General features: G+C 38.5%; 3 protein-coding genes across 3 annotated transcripts; 1 reads left to right on the top strand and 2 right to left on the bottom strand.

The window, feature by feature from the left end:
* Positions 1–69: 69 nt before the first annotated feature.
* LOC103960961 (ras-related protein RABB1b) lies at positions 70–2,536 on the bottom strand. The gene is given in 7 exon segments (XM_009373461.3): positions 70–318; positions 320–366; positions 581–649; positions 766–970; positions 1,300–1,382; positions 1,937–2,076; positions 2,195–2,536. Coding segments are annotated over 7 exon segments (633 nt in total). The 5' UTR covers positions 2,241–2,536; the 3' UTR covers positions 70–275.
* Positions 2,537–6,058: 3,522 nt separating this feature from the next.
* Positions 6,059–9,287, bottom strand: LOC103959700 (proteasome subunit beta type-7-B). Its single transcript, XM_009372058.3, has 9 exons — positions 9,129–9,287; positions 7,901–8,072; positions 7,680–7,821; positions 7,501–7,597; positions 7,332–7,401; positions 7,124–7,228; positions 6,833–6,931; positions 6,645–6,732; positions 6,059–6,354 (listed from the first exon to the last, which is right to left on the bottom strand). Exons 2-9 carry the CDS (start codon positions 8,039–8,041, stop codon positions 6,278–6,280), a joined length of 819 nt encoding a protein of 272 aa, XP_009370333.1. The 5' UTR covers positions 8,042–8,072; positions 9,129–9,287; the 3' UTR covers positions 6,059–6,277.
* A 214-nt stretch (positions 9,288–9,501) lies between these two features.
* Positions 9,502–11,346, top strand: LOC103960959 (28 kDa ribonucleoprotein, chloroplastic). Its single transcript, XM_009373458.3, has 4 exons — positions 9,502–10,040; positions 10,133–10,234; positions 10,509–10,790; positions 11,045–11,346. Exons 1-4 carry the CDS (start codon positions 9,606–9,608, stop codon positions 11,108–11,110), a joined length of 885 nt encoding a protein of 294 aa, XP_009371733.1. The 5' UTR covers positions 9,502–9,605; the 3' UTR covers positions 11,111–11,346.
* Positions 11,347–17,737: the final 6,391 nt, after the last annotated feature.

Below are 17,737 nucleotides of genomic sequence, written 5' to 3'. Positions count from 1 at the left end.
TTACATCGGGGATCATAACGAAAAATAAACCACGCCATCACGTTCATTTATGGAAATTAGACAGACAAAGAAAGAACAGTTGCACAACTTAACCGATGTTTCCAACGTGGGATTACCACTGTTAGAAATATTTCAACATTTAAAACGGTTGAATCCCTGAAGAGAAGATGAAATCTATCCAAGCACTTAGATCTGTACATTCAATGTTTTCACAAAGTAGCAGCATGACAGTTGGGAGAGTATGTCCAAAGAACATAATACAGAGCTGGTTCTAATCAGCTGCAACATCCGCCTCCCTGAGCAACCGTTCCACCCTGTGCCTGATTGACCTTGGGGGCGTCCATATCCAACCTTGATGCCAGATGACTGCAAACATCACAAAAAACTTAATTTTCATGCTTTAGATGGAAGCTACAAGGTCAAATTTATACGATCGGTTGATCCAGTAAGTTAGTTATGGTTAACGAGATCAAAGAAAGCAGACTCATCCCTTCTCAGGACGTAATTAAAAGAAAAATTATGCATTACGTCCCAACTCTCATAACCTACAATTTCCCACGACAAATGAATGGACAGTTACCTCATTAGATACGTCAAATACGCCTTCCTGAATATTCTGAAGAATCTTTGCAGCAGTCTTTATGAAGGCCTGAAAATATGCTACTTAATCAGCTTAAACATTCTAAATTGTGCATGTCAATCACAAGTAACAAATACAATGCACTGAATTAGAGTACTGGTTTGAATTGGTTGAGGGAACATCACCTCCTCAACGTTTTGTGCTGTTCTTGCAGATGCCTCCAAGAACAAAAGCCCATTCTCCTTTGCAAATTGCTCTCCTTCCTCTTTGCTGACAGCCCTTCTGTGAGACAGATCACACTTGTTCCCTATGAGCATGATTGTCATATTAGGATTTGCATGCTGCCGGGCATCCTCTAGCCAGCTTGCAAGATGATTAAATGTCTCTCTCCTGGAGAACAAAACAATCTCTATTAGCTTTCCTGTCTTTAGTTGAGTAATATATACAGAATTGAGGAAAATAGACATATGCATCCGCAGGGCTCCCCATTAAACAGAGCTTCAAACTGTTGCTTAAAAAATGTCACTTCCAAATGTCTTTGCAACAACTTATAAATATGTACCACACAAAGTTCATAATATCGTATGCATAACGTTAAATAGAAAAAGGACTGCAATGCAAAATATTGGGTACCAAGCTGAAACAACCGTAAGTTCAGTATGTGATTCATATGCATTTCTGACATAAGTTGCAAACGCACACAATTTACACCCGCCCACCTGGTTATGTCATAGACCAGAAGTGCTCCAGCTGCTCCTCTGTAGTAAGACCTAGTGATTGATCGGAAAGATTCTTGCCCAGCCTGAAATGCAAAATCAAGGATCCTTGCTTCAGAAGTTAAGCATATTCATAGCACTACTAAGAAACAGCAACAAATACAACAACAACAACAACCAAGCCTTATCCCATTAATTGGGTTGGCTATATGAATCCTAGAACGCACTCGGTTTTCCGCCAAGTCTGGAATTAAATACATTAAGCGCAACTGCTCGAATACGTCTTAGAATACACAACTTCACCCGAGAATTACCAACATAATGCAAACAACAAAACTAAAGCTGAAAACATACATAAAGCATCAGTTCTATGCCTGCCCAACAAGCCAAAATCAACTAAATTTAATTTTGATGTCCAAAGCAGTAAGAAGATGGAACTTTTTCCATTATCACAAACACGAATAACACCAGGTCAATCGAAAATTCAAAATCTTCGACATGTTCTCATGTTACAGGCATATACAACTAAAACTTACAAAATGGCAAATTAACAATTAAGAGCAGTACAAAATCATAAACCCAATTCTCAATTTTCTCACCAACCAAACAGATAACAAGACCAGAAGTAAAAGAAACTCACGGTGTCCCAAATCTGGAGCTTGATAGGACGACCGTCGATGGTGACCATCCGAGCTCCGAACTCGACACCAATGGTGAGATCATGCACCGGCTGGAATCTCTTATCCGTGAATTGCAACAGCAAGCAAGATTTTCCAACACCTACAGAGTCCAAACCAAAAACCCAAAACCCAATTGTCCTAAAACCTCAATTCTCAAAACAAACAAATAAAAAAATCAACAAAAATCAGAAAGCTAGGGATTGGAGGAATTGGGGGACCTGTGTCGCCGATGATGATGTACTTGAAGAGGTAGTCGTAAGACATGGTTAGAGCGACGTCGTATCGGAGGGAGAACGAGGAAGAAGAAGGAGAAGAAGTGGAAGAAAGGGCCTCGCTGTCTTTGTATTGCTGCTTTCGCCCGCCTGATTACTGTTTTGTACTCTTCTAAATTATTATTTATTTATTTTTATAATTAAGATAACTTAAAGAGGGCTTGAAGCGTATAAATCACCCACACGCCAACGGAAACCCTTTTTCGTTGGATTTAATATGATGTATAGGTTTAGGATAGCTAGCGGAGAAGGAGACTTTGAAGGCGATCCCAAGAAGACGAAGAGGAGGAAAGGCACGGCCTCAATCGGGCTAGCTAGCGATGAATGCATGATGATTTTTAATTTATGGCTGTGTAATTTTATATCGAAGATGGAAAATTAACAACAAATCATCTGCGTAGACCTTTCGATTAAATTGCGTGGCTCGCAATTTAATCGACTTAAGTCCATGATCGGCTTCTTTGATTCATATGATGTGATGTCATTGAGTTCTTGTTTTAAATTTATGTTTTTTTTTTTTTTTTTGCTTTTGGACAAACGATGTTATCTACACTAAAGGGAGAGGTGGTGAGCTACTACATTAAACGGTCCATCATCATCATTATCAATGTCACTATTATATTACGGTAAAATTAAATTATTTGAATGTGAATGATCACCCATTAACAGCATAATAGATTGATTTGCCGGCTCTAATATCCACTAGCCAAAAACCCTCACAATAATTGAATTACCAGTGTCTTTATTAGAAAGTAAAATACATTACTTTTGCATTTCTTAAACTTGAAGAAAACAATGAGGATGTGTGAATTAGATTTCAGGTTGGAGGCAAATGGATTGACGCTTCAAAAGTTTAAGTCAAAGAAACATGCGAGATGCATTGGGCAAGTTCGATACTAAGTTATTATCCATGTTTATTGTGTCTCTTAGCTCAATTTCGACGCTCTTTATCACAAACACACCGTTGTATTCATTAAAAGACAAAAATACATGCTAATGTTTTGGTCCCAATAGGTAAGAACCATACCTTATACTTCGAAATATCAAGTATTCCGCTGAAAAAAAAAAAGCCTAAGCCAAATACCGTATCAACAAAGCAAAAGAAGGTATTGCAATTTCTTTGGCAATTCGGCAACCTAACAGCAAAACAAATCAACGAGTCAATAAATTAAACACGAACTAAACGATCCTCATGAAGATGAGAGGTTGTTGAAGAGTTGGATCATCACTTTCCTTAGCTATATCAAACAACATACTTTGGTCGTCGCGTTGATCTCCTATGATTGAAACCAGGCTCTCTTGAGTAAGGTCGCAATGGTCCATAAACTCGAAATTGCTGAGTAATCTTCTGAGTGTTTGGGTTGTACGAGATGGCTTGTTTTTGGCCGTATCCGAAAAGAAGCTCGCCATTTGGCCAAAATCCCGACAGATGCAATGACCTTGCAATGCCTTCAATTGTCCCCATCGTAACCAGTTTAGTCCAAGATTCATCGTCACTGTAGTCTTGTAAAATCCATACTTCACAAGTCTGGTCAGGGATGTAACTCTTTGGACGAACAACCACGGAAAGAGAATCATTGTACAACATACTGACATAGCTATCACTGCCCGGTGCAAAATCCCGTAACTTTGGAAGGGAAATCAGTCGGAATACTTCATCAACCATGTCAAAATAAAGAACTGCACAACGAAGATCATTGTTGGCGAACCTGGGAGTGGCCAACCAGTGAGAAATCCCGTTGACATTGGTGCCACTGCCTTGTGATTGAATTCGATCCCCGTTTCTCCTTCTGCGTAACTGAGAATTAAAACCAACTTGTAGTCATTGGTTTTACGACCAAAACCAAATCCCCATTGATTGACGCGTTGGCGTTGGCGTTGGCGTTGGCGTTGGGCGTGAGGATGCGAGATGCAGAAGTCTGAAACAACCTTGAATTCTCTGAGTGAAACATTTGCCAGTGCAATAAGATCCAAATCGAATTCGTCATCAAGCCTTATGAAGTAGTGGATTCCATTGCACGCACCCAAAATTTCATAAAAGTCCGAGGGTAAGTTTAGCGGAGGCAATACGAGCAGCATTGGTGGCATGCGTGGATTAAGGGTTTGATGTTTCCAGGTGGATCGGATTCAAATGAACTTGTGGATATGATTAGCGGAATCGCTCAACTAAACGTTGTAATTGAAGATCTTTTATTTGATATTAAGTGTATACAAATGCAATTGAGGTCAGTAGATTTTATTTTTGCTCCCGAGTCTGTAATCAAGGAGCATATCTAGTAGCGTCTTTTGCGTTAAGTATGGGAGGATTTCATACGTGGGATTCGTTTGAGCAGAGTAGTTGTTCAACACTTTGGTTTCTGATGTAAACGTTTCTATTCGGATTTAATAAAATATTTCTTTCGAAAAAAAATAATAATTATGATTTCAATTAGATTATAAATTTAATTGGAACTAGAGTTCTATTTGGAATATAATTTCATATTATATTAGATTTCTTAATTTTATGTAAGAGTTAAATAATTTTAAAAAAAATCTTATTTTGAATAGAAATGAATTACAGAAAATTGTTTCCATTTTCAAATTTGATTCTTCAAAGTTAAAAGTCTTAATTAAAATATTATTTCTAAACGAATTAAATTTCTTAATTGTTAAGAATTTAATTATTAGAATATAAAATCTTTTTAAGTAGTTGAAGAATACCTAGTCGAACTTGGATCCTAGCTCTACAAATTTCGACACAACTTGTTTAGGAATTGTGATTTATTTATTTACTTTGGTAAACTGCAAATAATATTCCAAAGTAAAAGCTGTAAAGTACAAAGAGCAAATACACAAGAGGTCAATTTACAAGATTAACACAAAGCAAAATTGGACCTCAAACCAAAACCCAAAGCCAAGTAAGTACAAGCACAAGTGGGCCAAAAAAGTTAAAGAAAAAACAACCCAAAAGAGCAAAAGAAACCCTAGTCTTTTGCTTCCACGGCCTCTCCTACAAGGAACCAACACGATCTGCAAGCTTTCACGCCTCCAACCAACAAATGCCTCTCCAATCACATTAGCCAGCTGCAAGCAACTTTTCGAATGCAGCCAAAAAGGAAAAAATAAATCACAAAGTGTAAGAAGCTCGTGGTAATACCCAAGCAACACTGCCAACAATGGCAGCTACTAGTGAGAAAGTGGTGGTGTTAGGAACACCTGAACCGATGAGAACATCGAAGCTTGACACACTCTCTCAGGGAGCCGCAACAGATCTTGGTAAGCAGTGATTGCAAATCGAAGTGGAGTGGAGATGGTCGAAGATGACAAATGCCATTGTGGTGTGAGGGACAAGCCAAATCAGGGTGGGGAGGCAGGGGGAAAAGGCAAAATCAGGGAAGAAAAGAGGAGACAAAGGGCAAGAGGAAGGGACTGCTATCACCCCCAGCCATAACTAGGAACGGCGGCTCGAGAATTGGTCAAGATTGGGTACACCCACACAACCGGTGAGAAGGGACTCTCAGAGAGTCTCACGAGGGACAGAACTCCATCCAAATTGCATCTTAGGTGTAAAAATGCATTCTGAAACTTTTGTGAACTATGTGCAAACACCTTTCATAAAAAGATTCACATTTGAGTTGTACGAAATTTAATATGCCTCAAACAAATGGTGCCTAGATTTCTCCCTTCTAATTAAGGCTTCTGAGACGAAACATTTTCTTCAAACGTAAACAGATTTTTCCTAGGACCAATGCCACTCTCTCATATCGGCGTTTTAATCAGTTCGGATAATCAAGAAAACTAGTAAGGTCGTAAAAGAAATGAAATAGGGAATGAGAAGGTCCAAACGAGAAATTGCTTGCATTCTTCTCGTCAAAGATAATCTAAAAGCACGAGAAGTTATAATATCTCAGAGTCTGGAAAATGCCAATAATTTGAATCTGTATAACGAGATCAATCCACATATAACAAGTTGGGATCAAGTCACGTAGGTTTTACCCTGGAAACTGAATACTACATGAACATTCACATGCTCCTTGTGAAGTGGTGGTTTCATTCTTCCATTGCATCGCCTCCTTCTAACACAACCACCTTCTCGGTCAACGGAGTGATCTTTGTGAAGAGAACCTCTGTCACAAAAGAAAACAAACAAATTCAAAAAACATTTCACTCACTTGATATACAGATTGACTAAAAATAATTATCTATGTATGTGTGCCCAGGCACGCTCACATCACATAACAGCTGCAAACCAAAACTTTTATAATGCACTGTTCATGGAGGCATGAAATTTCTCATATATGACAGAAAAATTGAATGATGCCAAGTTTATGTTATGCAAGACAAGCATCGCATAATGCTGAGCGACAATGTGTGGTTGAATGATTAGAAAGCCAAGTGAAAGAAGTGTGTTTCTTACCAGTCTTCTTGGTAAACTTGTAGCCTTCTGCACTGACATAGGTACGAGGGGTGGGCACCAAGTGGTTCCTCAGGTATTCCTTGTGTCCCTGAGCCAACAAAATACCAAATAATTTGTATTAATACAAAATTAATACTCTCTGCCTTTTTTCCATTGAAAATGGTGAATACTGATGAGAAACAGCAAACCTTAGTTATCACACAAACATCAACATTGCTTCCACTTCCCAAGTCATTGAAAATTCCAGAGCATATTGCTTCAGTTACAAGCTTTATGCCTTCATCCCTCTGCATCAAAGTAAACACATGAACGAGAAATCCAAATGAGGATGTCAATGACTTGCTACTACTAATCATATAATAGAATACTAATTAGGAGTGAACAGTAATTAAGGTTGTCTATTATCTGTGTCCACAATCCACAGATTCATAGTAACATTCAAAGAAGTTAAATTTTCAATTCATATGATGCTAACTTACAGTCATGCCTTCCTTGTATTTAGACTCGAACATGGCCATCGCAGCAAGAGAACCAGAACCCATTGTAGCAAATGGCAGCGTATCGGTCGATCCATGGGGATATATCTACAATTTCAAGCATTGGTGTTGGCATCAAATCACCATGCAAGGCCCAAAAAAATGAAAAATACATTGTCACATCCAAAGTCTGAAGAATGAAAGAACTTACAGTGTGCAGATGGGGTCCAGTGACATCAACCCCCCCAAGCACCAAAGCAGCTGACACATGACCTTGGTAACTGGATAAAAATGATGGGAGTTAGAATTAAACTATGCTTATAGTTAAGGAACACAAGTTATTCCTGCAATTTCTAAACTGAGAAGTGATAACACTTTACTTGAAAAGGTGTTTCTTGAGCAAAGTCAAGGCTGTAACAACCCGGGATTCGCGACCAGTATGGTAGCGATGCAGTTGCAGCTGTGAGCTCACCATATCTAGAGTTCAATAGAGCAACAAATTAGCTACAACACAGACAGCCACAAGCATTACCAGAGTAATCAACAATCCTGACTTTACCTGTTACAGCCTCTGTATCAGCAGCAGTTCCAGCTCCGCAGCAGTAGATATTGGGTGCCATATAATGGATCTTTTCACAGTTCTTATCACAAACAATGGGTCCTTCGGTGGCCCTTGTATCAGCTCCAAGAATGACACCATCCTAAAGAATGAATCACAAAAATTAACCACTATACGAGAGGCGAAACAATTGCTAATTAAACAGTGGAAAACATTTGTACCTGAAAAATCAAACCAACAATGGTGGTTCCTGTCTTCCTGTAAGATGGTTGCTGAACTCCCTTCTTTGCAAGCATGTCGTTTCTTCGACAAAGATCAAAACTGAATCCCCCCTTGGGAACATCTACCGCCACCTGAGACATCTTCTGTTTTCTTTTTTAGTTCCAATTAAACCTGAAAAATCAATATCACATCAAAATTCACTCTAAAACTATCCTACAATTTCGGTTTCTATAATTCTCCTTAATATACATGTATCTACCCAGAGAAAATAATAAAGAACTGTTCAAATGCTCCACACCCTAATGCTAGTCATAAATTATTTCATGGAGAAAAGCATATACGATAGAACACATAACCAGAACTTAGAATTTAAAACCTGTCAATAATGCAAATTACGACTCTGATTCCACAAAATCTGTTGCATTAGGTACAGGAAGATGCGTCCCAAAGAGAGGGAGAAAAAAAATGTACGTCTTATACAACATTAGGACTCTAGAACAAATCAATTCCTAACTTTTTGAACTATTGAGAACCAAATCTATGTAATCCATGCACCAGCAGAATACGATAATGACGAACAAACAACTCATAAAAGTACAAAAAACCCATAATTTTCAGAATCAAATCCTACCCGCAATTGAAGATAAGATAAGAGAAAATCAGTTAAGGTAGTTTGGATATGTGAACCATAGACCTATAGATGCTCTGATTAGAAGATGCAATTGTGAGATAGAGGCTCAGGGCAAGAGGGGTAAAGGAAGACCTAGAAGACTTGGAAAATGATTCTAAGAAAAGACATAGAGTGCTTGTAGCTAACAGAAGACTTGGCGCAAAAGGCGTTCTACGATTCATACAGCTGACCTAGATTGTGAAATAAGGCTTTGTTGTTGTTGGTTGTAAATCCTACCCAAATCCAGAATCAAACCAAAAAACCCTCCTTTCGCCTTTACGAGTCACAAACTAATCAAATCATAACACTTTCTCTCGCGCATTTAATCAAACACATTGCCGGCAACATCACAAACAGAACCCCTAAACATTTTCAACAAAACCTCCCCTTCAAGCACCACACCCACATCAAAACATACCTCAAAGAATCACATCTTCCTCGTTTGATTAAATAACACATGAAATTCCAAAAAAGCTCTAATCTTCTACGATATATAGGAAAATAGAAGGGCAAAAAATTTACCAAAAAAAGAACCATAAATTTGAAATTTTGCTTACTTGATGGCGTTCGGATGCTGAATGCTCTCGATCCGCAGAGAAGCAATTTGGGGAAGAAAATTGGGGGTTCGAATCCGACGGGTTTATGTGGAGAAGAACTGGCACTGCGAAATTGTAAATTGGAACGAAGCGAAGGCGAGAAAGTGATGGTGGGTAGTCTTAGAGAAGGGGTACCTGAAAACTTGTCCGAGAAGTCGTGATTAGTTTTGGGCCTTTTTCGTGATTCGGCCCAATATTTGGTACTCGACGGTAGCTCATTGGGCCTTAATTTGAAGGAGAAAAACCGACATGTCGTTCGCTGGTGAAAGTAACAGTAAATACCTACCGAAACGTTTCGGTCATACAAGCTTCGATTTCGTCGAGAAAATAAAGCAACTACCTTCCCCTGCAAACTAACCCTTCTCTCATTCCTTATCCCCTCCTCCACCTCTCTCTCTCCTCTCCCTCCTCTCTCTCTCTCTCTCTCTCTCTCTATCCATGGCTTCTGTAACCGCCGCTCTCCTGAAGCCACTGTCAATCTCGGAAACCTGCCTCGCCGCCGTGCCACCCGCCCGCTTCGCGCAAAAAAACCAATACCCAGTTCTCTCCTTCCTCTCAAAACCCACCAAGCTCGCACAAATCTCCTGCTCCTTCACTCCCTCTCTCTCCTCGTTTCTCTCTCTAAAGCACAAGTCTTTGGCTCTCCTCCGCGTGGCTCAGACCTCCGACTGGGCTCAGGAGGAAGAAGTAAAAGAAGAGGCTGAAAGCGCAGAGGAGAGCTCCGGCGACGGAGTTTTGGCGGTCGGCGAAGAGGAATACTATCCCGAGCCGCCGGAGGAGGCCAAGCTCTATGTGGGTAATTTGCCTTATGATGTTGACAGTGAAAAGCTTGCTAATCTTTTCAATGATGCTGGAGTTGTTGAGATTGCTGAGGTAAATTTCGTGTCTTTTTTTCGCTCTCTGTGCGATTTCGCGGTTATACTTTCAGCATTCGAGTTACTGTTTTCTTGTGTTGCAATGACCAGGTGATTTACAATAGGGAAACTGATCAGAGCAGAGGATTTGGGTTTGTGACTATGAGCACTGTTGAAGAAGCTGAGAAGGCTGTGGAGTTGTTCCACCGTTACGTAAGTTGCAAATCTTTGTTTCGGTTTTGTGTATCGAAAAGGAACTGTATCATGTTCAAAATGCTCAATTTAGAGAGTAGAAATGTAGCTAAAGCATGTATGTTGATATATTTGGTTCCGATTACAAAGTGGTATTATATTGATTCAATCCCGGTAATCAAACTTGTTTTCGTGCAAATGAAGCCGAGGAATGAGTTTTGAAATTATTCTGGATGAACTTGCTTTCGTGCAAATCCGCACCGAGTGTGTTAATGTTTCATTTGTTCATACACAGGACATAGGTGGGAGGGCTTTGACTGTAAACAAGGCTGCGCCTAGAGGGTCACGCCCTGAAAGGCCTATTCGAACGAATGAACCTGCATTCAGAATCTATGTTGGTAATCTGCCATGGCAAGTGGATGATTCTCGTTTGGAGCAGGTTTTCAGTGAACATGGAAAGGTGGTCAGTGCCAGGGTAGTTTATGACCGCGAATCGGGGCGTTCACGCGGGTTTGGTTTTGTTACATTCTCTAGCGAGACAGAAGTGGATGATGCCATTGCTGCCCTTGATGGACAGGTAATAGACTTGCCCTGTTTAATTGAGTATTGAAATTTCCTGTTTATGCCATTGTAGAGTATGCCATGAAACTGAGAACTACTTAGACGTTACGATAATCGGCGATTGATTGGGCATTCCGAGTTTACTCAGACCTAGGAATTCATAAAATAGATTTAAATGAAGTCACCTTGCAACTAATTGCGTATTTGTTATCGTGATGCCTCTCGATTAGTTAACAAGGACCCTGACTTCGTTCTCCATTTGCTGTGCAGAGTTTGGATGGCAGATCAATCCGAGTAAACGTTGCAGAAGAAAGACCAAGGCGTGGCTCGTTTTAAATGTAAGAAGATAATTATATAAGCTCTTCAAGATTGGTGCTTAGTTTCGGAAGAGGATCTTGGCAGTGTGTATTCTTCTTTGACGAGAAATTTTTTTTAGGGAGTTGATGTTTATACAGATAGGTTATCATTCTGTCTTTTGTATCTCTCTCATGTCGAAAACAGTATTGCCTGTATCGTTCTCACGCTTATCAATCCAATGCAATTCTCGTTCTCATCTGATTACGATTACTGGATATCTTTGTCTGCTACATTTCATAACTTTCTCTAGTCAGTATACAGTAAAATATGTCCAACCTACGAGCCCTACCTAAGCTGCGCAGAAAATGAAGCCAATTACAACTGTAAAAACAAAAAAATGGTCACCAAAACTCGCAGGGCAGGTTATATGTGCAAATGCTGCGTACTTTTACCAAAATTTCGTGGTCCAAGTGATGACTGCTATCTTCATTTAGCGGACGAAAAATTCAGCCCTGATACAGTGAACTTCTTCCACTGGATTTGTACTTGGCGAGCTTTCTAACTTTCCCGACTGCTTCAACATAATAACACTCTCCAAGGTGTTATATTACTCTGCAAGTAAATATACAACTTTAGAAAGCTCGAGATTTCAATTAGGTCGTAAACCAGATAACTGTGCATCGTGTTACCTGTCTTTCAAGATCCGCACGATTTTCATCGGATGATGTATAAGCTGCACTCCTATGTAGGATCATTGGTCAAAGATTTTTCGGTGGTAACTTCTGAATCAGCTTTCCAAGCCTGTGTTTCCCACCAAGGGTCATAGGCCTGGAAAACAAGTTGACAGTTGCAGTAAATTTGACGGAATTTGGAATTGCATGTAAACATATAACTTCCCCAACCAATTCTCGTTCTTCTTCACAATTTCAAGGAAAAAAGTGGGAATTTGGGTTACGTTGTAAAATACCGCACGAGGACATCACAGTATCAAGAAGTTTTTCGAGCTGCTCTCCATGTGCTCCAGCTGAAAAACAGGCATCACTTCAGTTCAGAAAAGGGAGTTTGATCACGCTTTGCAGTGCTAGAAGGAAGAATGTCAGATAATTACCGTTGCATAAAATTCATCAGAATATTTCTTCACTGTCTCCTCAACCTGCCCTTTATGCTCTCTATAAGGGTCTCCAGAGCCTTATAGAGAGCATGAAAATATCGCTAAACGACACTCAAAACACTTGTGAATGTGACACGGTAGAATGAATAGAAAGGCAATAAGGAGAATGTTAGTCACCTTTGGCTCCTCAGCACCAACTACAAACCTAGCTGTTTCTGTTGTGTGGCCTTCAGTGCCGTTCTAAACAACATTAGAAAAGTTTAACCATCAATTCCTACACGACATGGACCAGCACAAACCCAGTGACTGCAAAGCCTGAGTTTTGCAACACAAACGAACACCAGTATGGAAAATCTGTCATCTGATAACAATGATAACCTCTCTGCTAGACTCGGGATTGGTAGTAGTAGAAAGTGCAGGAAGGCTGGTTGAAGAGAACGACGAAGATTTCTTTAGTCTCTTAGAGGGAGTATTCCTAGCATCAACATCCGGTGATGCACCTCTAGCAGACGATAGATGCTTTTTGCTCTTCAGCTGTGATTTTAACCGGCTAATATCTACAACAGGTCCTAGACTCCTAGCATATGCATTTACACATACTGTTACAACAAAGTACAGATTCCGTTTCCCAGGCTTGGACTAACATATTCATCAAAAGGCAAACCACATGGAATCAAATCAACAGATGTCGAATATAGCAATATATATACCTACGAAATGTGAACATGCAAGAACCTTGACACCCTGCCTGAGTAACGACTTCGATATTTCCTTTTTGAAATCTGAAAGCCCGGTTCCTACGCTGTTACCAAGTGAAGTACCAAAAACACCATAACTTTGCTCAATCGTATCTTTCCCTCTAACCTCCACACATCTGCTTTGAGATAGACCCGAGGATTGAGAAGCAAAAGGCGGAAAATCTTCTTCCTTCGATAACAGGTCTGTAACTAAACGTGTATAGTAACCAAAGTAAACTGCAGCTGCACAACACAAAAACTACGTTTATACAATATATATCAGAACATTGGTCGGTAAAAGAGCTAATGAAACTGTTTCCCTCTCGTTAGTCAAATGAGACACTATTCTGAAACAAAACACGCTTAAAATTCAAAAGACAGACATAGTTCCTTACCAGTTATGCCAAACCAACACTTGTTCTTGAGCAAATCTACTTCTCCGACAAGTAACCAACGTGTGCACGTCGTGCACACCATTTCCGACGTTGGCTTTCAGATGCGAGGATTCTGAGTCGAACAACTCATATCTGCGTGGGAAATTACACTGATCAGGATATCTTAAAAACAACTCTACTAACTATTCAAACTTTCCCAACTTTACTAGGGACCTGTTTGGGACTGTTTTTGGAGGAGCTAAAATTGTTTTCTAACAACCAAAAACCATCTGGGAAAAAAATTGAAAGTGCTTATGTGCCACTAGAAAATGTCTTCTGGAGAAGCACTTCCAAGTACTCTTCCAAAGCACTTTTTAATAAACTTTTTTACTAGTTTATAATAAAATCACCTCTAGCAGAGGCACTTCCATGCAGACGTGCTTTCAAGAATTTCTTCTTTTCTTTTTTGTTAGAATTCTCTCCAAAATAGTAGCAGTAGGCACCGCAAGAAGTAAGGCAATTAACATGCAACCATTTACAAATTGCGAACACATAAACGTAGAAGAATAAGATCCCACATCAATCATATGATCAATAATATACAATCAATATATGGGAGTTCCCACTTTTAATATCATTGAGACCTTTTATGATTAAAATCCAACACCTAATAATAAGTGGTTAAGTTGGAATAATATCGGTGATGATGGGCTACAAAGTTTATTATGGTATCAGAGCAAACTATTATTTCAACAAATCCTAGGCCCGATTTAATGGACTCGAATTTGCCTTCTTAAGTTGGACTTTCGAAAAGTTACGCTAGCTTCATCTTAAGGATATTGAATGACTGGGCCTTCAGAAAAGTTGCTTTGGATCTAGTCCCTAAATAATGACGGGCTCACAAAAAGTTGCGTTAACTTCGGTATAATGACTTGACCAAGATTAAGTGAAATGACACGTGTCAATTGATTAGGTGTATGGTGAACATATACCTTAGTTTATGGTGGTGAGCAAAAATGCTCTGTTAGAATTTAGGATTGTGCTGTCAACATACATATTTTTACCTCTCATGCACCCGTCTTAATTTCTGATGGTTGAATCAAATAATTAAAGCAAATCAATGCACAAAAATTAATAAAGTGTGTTAGAGATAAAATAAAGTGTAATAGCACAACTCTTTAAAAATCTTCTCGGAGTTCTTAACGTTAGAAGGGTTAAAAAGCAACTGAAAGAGATTGGTGCTCCATCTGTATGTATCACTGCCATCAACAGCTTTTGACCTCTTGGGTTTTATGTCACGTTGCTATTCTCTATGGAGAAATTTTTTACTATTACGGTCACACTACTACAAAATATTACTAATCAACGCATTATAATAAAAGTAAATAGCAGTGTTGATATGTTTGTAGTTGTGTGATGATTCTCATAGATGTGCGACTTTTTATCAACATTTTTCGCAAAGGACGGTGCTATCCACAACCTTTTTTATCTCGCACATATTCTTTGTTAATTGCATCCTTTAATTTTTTTTTTTTTTAATCTATTCGATTCAACAATCAAAATTTAAGAAGAATGTGTAAAAAATGAAAAGGCTGGATAGCACCGCCCTTCGCAACAGTAAACCAAAAGCAAACAAATGCTAACTGAATAGGGACAGAAACCACACCAAATGAAAGAAAAAGGCTCGTCCCCAATTCAAACCAAGCCAACAATTGATTGGGTTCCTTTGGGCTCAGATTTTTACCCAATTGGGCACCCAAAACATTTCACATGGTCCAAAATATTGGCTCCCAGCCAGTGCAAAGACTGTCACCAATTCTCAATTTGCATGTCTGAATTGGTTTATTGAATATTTTATTCGTGTGGAATAATATAATATATGTTTTCTTTTGTGTGGTCTTCATCTGGAATGTATGTTTTCCACGAAACAAGGATATTATCATATAATAATATCTCATGTCTTATTAATATGGTCCAATGGCAAAATGTCTTCCAACTGTTGGGGTCCACTAAGTTGGATTTAGATCCATTCCGAATTTCTGCGTTTGAGCTCTGCTGATAAAGAGATATGGACCACTTAATTTCAATTAAATGTCTCAATTAGCTCATCCCAATGGCTCATACCTCTTTCTCACACTTGAACGATCCGGATTTCTCGGTCTACGAGCTTTAGACATAGAGATCCGAAGTTGATCTCATTTCTTTAGTTTTGATCGACTCATATCAAACCTGCTTTAAATTAGGGTGGTGCAAGCCACAACCCTTTTTACTTTTCATACTTTTTATTTTTTTATTGTCAGGATCAAATGATGAAAAATAATCAAAATAACATAAATTAATAATATGTGTGTAGAAGGTAAAAAGAGGCATTTGAATATTACCACCCTAGAAACTATTGGGCCACCTTGCCATACATTATCTCAATTTGGAGTAGAATTTGAAATTTGAATTTATTTGTCTTATTATCTGTTGTATACAAATGTATGTATCTAGGTTGAATGTAATTTACTTCATAAAAGTAGAACAAATTGCTCATGAAAAACAGAGCTTATATGGCGAATGCTTTCTGCCCAAGACCATATTATCATAAAAATGTTCTTTGTTTTATAAAAGAAACATGCAACTAAGTATTAAATGAGGGGATTTTTACTAGTGAAGGATCAAGGAAATATTATTGGGAGTCAGTTAGAATAGCGCACACGTCATTTAAACTTTTTTAGACGAAATAGGAATGCAAATTGGTATTTCATTGAGTTTTGGTAGGTCCTGAGGTCATATTGCACAACTGTCGATAGATGCCAACAGCTTCCAAACGAGCATGTCGACTGATATCAATAACTTTTGAGCAAACATGTCAAATGAGCCTATCAACAGATGCTTATAGCAATGCATACAAAGACATGAGGCTAGTGACCACCCTGCCTAATGCTCATTGAAGCAATTCATTGAGCAAATGGAGTCAAGCGTTTAAGGGCATCTTAGATTTTCAAATGGCAACACCCAACTCTTCTGTGGAGGATTTTTGAGTTTTAGGAGTCAGCTGACCCACCATACCTCAAGGTAGATCCGTCACTATTTCTTACAATGTACCGATATATAAGATACATTGTTGTTTGAACGAGTAGATTGAGACAATTAACATTCGGACTCCAGATATGAAAAAAGTAAAACTAATGAAAAATGCTTGAAAACTTTGAGTTTTAACGATAAGGATAAAATAAAGGGTAAAGTGAATAGTACCAAGATTAACTTTTTAATATAAAAATATGATTTTTCGTTAAAGTAAATAATATCATATGTAAGTGAATAGTACCAAGATTAAATTTTTAATATAAAAATATAATTTTTCGTTAAAATAAATAATACCAAATATTTTTCGTTAAAATTCCCTGTAAAAAATGGTTATCGATGCATTATAAAATCATGGCCAAAGGTGACTATAGAATTTGATTTATTACTGAAAGGCATCCGCGGAATATCTTTCAAGCGGAATATCTTCAGCTTAAACGAGACAGGTCTCATCATCCCATCACAACAAGAAGAAAGATAGATTTAAAGCCAGCGAGACCCACCCCCCACCATATTCCTAAAAACGACATAAACGTTCACATTTTCTCTGCCGTCGGCTTCATTCACTGCCAATTTCCATGCTCTGCTGGTCATCTCTTCGATTATGTATTAGTCGTTAGTTAGTCATTTTCCACATATAATTCTAGTGTTTGTCTTCTTACTCTGAGTTTGTTCATTATTTTTAACGAAGATATATTCTAAATTACATATTATTAGAGTTCCAAATTATGAAGCAAAGGGGACACATGTAGAAGGTGAACAAAGCTAGTTAGAAGAATGTTAGCATTATATGATATTCACTTAATCGTCTATTTTCTAGGTCGTTAAATCTTCTATGCAATAAATTAAATAAATTCAAAAGTATTTAATCATCTAACATTTATCAAATAAAGAAACGAATTATGTTTCTCATTTAAACAATAAGAAATTTAACATCAAGCAATAATGCAGGATAAAAATGAGTGTCACAAAAATAGGAATAGGATCCTCTCTAAATCTTCCATCCAGATCGTCTAGATCCTTCAATCAATATTGACAATTCAACCAAAAATCGAATGGCGAAAAAAACTTGACGCCTTCAAAATGAGAACAAGTGGCGATGACAGCCTTGAATCCTCCGTCTCGAGATTCGTGGCGATGGTGTTGATGACATGACGGTTGAGAAGGGCACATATGTCGGAAGAGACGACAGCATCGTCGGGATCGTAGTTGTGATTGATGAAGCAGAACCACGAAGAAGAAGAAGCATAACCATAGAGAAGAAAGAAGAAGTGGCAGAACCGCCACAAAGAAAGAAGAAGAAGAAACGTGTTGTGGGAGGATCAGGATGGAAGAGATCTAGAAAGAATCCTATTCATCCAAAAGGATAAAACAA

The sequence above is a fragment of a genome, unplaced genomic scaffold (genome assembly GCF_019419815.1).
Source record: "Pyrus x bretschneideri cultivar Hongxiangsu unplaced genomic scaffold, Pyrus_bretschneideri_v1 Contig13, whole genome shotgun sequence".
Taxonomy (NCBI): domain Eukaryota; kingdom Viridiplantae; phylum Streptophyta; class Magnoliopsida; order Rosales; family Rosaceae; genus Pyrus; species Pyrus x bretschneideri.
The sequence above is the reverse complement of the archived record's forward strand: the minus strand, read 5'-3'. Positions and strand labels throughout refer to the sequence as shown.

Bases quoted from the DNA above. Each gene is read 5' to 3' on its own strand.
- LOC103959700 (XM_009372058.3), bottom strand. From the start codon at position 8,041: ATGTCTCAGGTGGCGGTAGATGTTCCCAAGGGGGGATTCAGTTTTGAT. The intron at 7,822-7,900 runs GTACAAATGTTT...TTCATTCTTTAG, and splicing joins TTGTTGGTTTGATTTTTCAG to GATGGTGTCATTCTTGGAGC. The intron at 6,932-7,123 runs GTAAGTTAGCAT...ACTTTGATGCAG, and splicing joins AATACAAGGAAGGCATGACT to AGGGATGAAGGCATAAAGCT.
- LOC103960959 (XM_009373458.3), top strand. From the start codon at position 9,606: ATGGCTTCTGTAACCGCCGCTCTCCTGAAGCCACTGTCAATCTCGGAA. The intron at 10,041-10,132 runs GTAAATTTCGTG...TGCAATGACCAG, and splicing joins GAGTTGTTGAGATTGCTGAG to GTGATTTACAATAGGGAAAC. The intron at 10,235-10,508 runs GTAAGTTGCAAA...GTTCATACACAG, and splicing joins TGGAGTTGTTCCACCGTTAC to GACATAGGTGGGAGGGCTTT.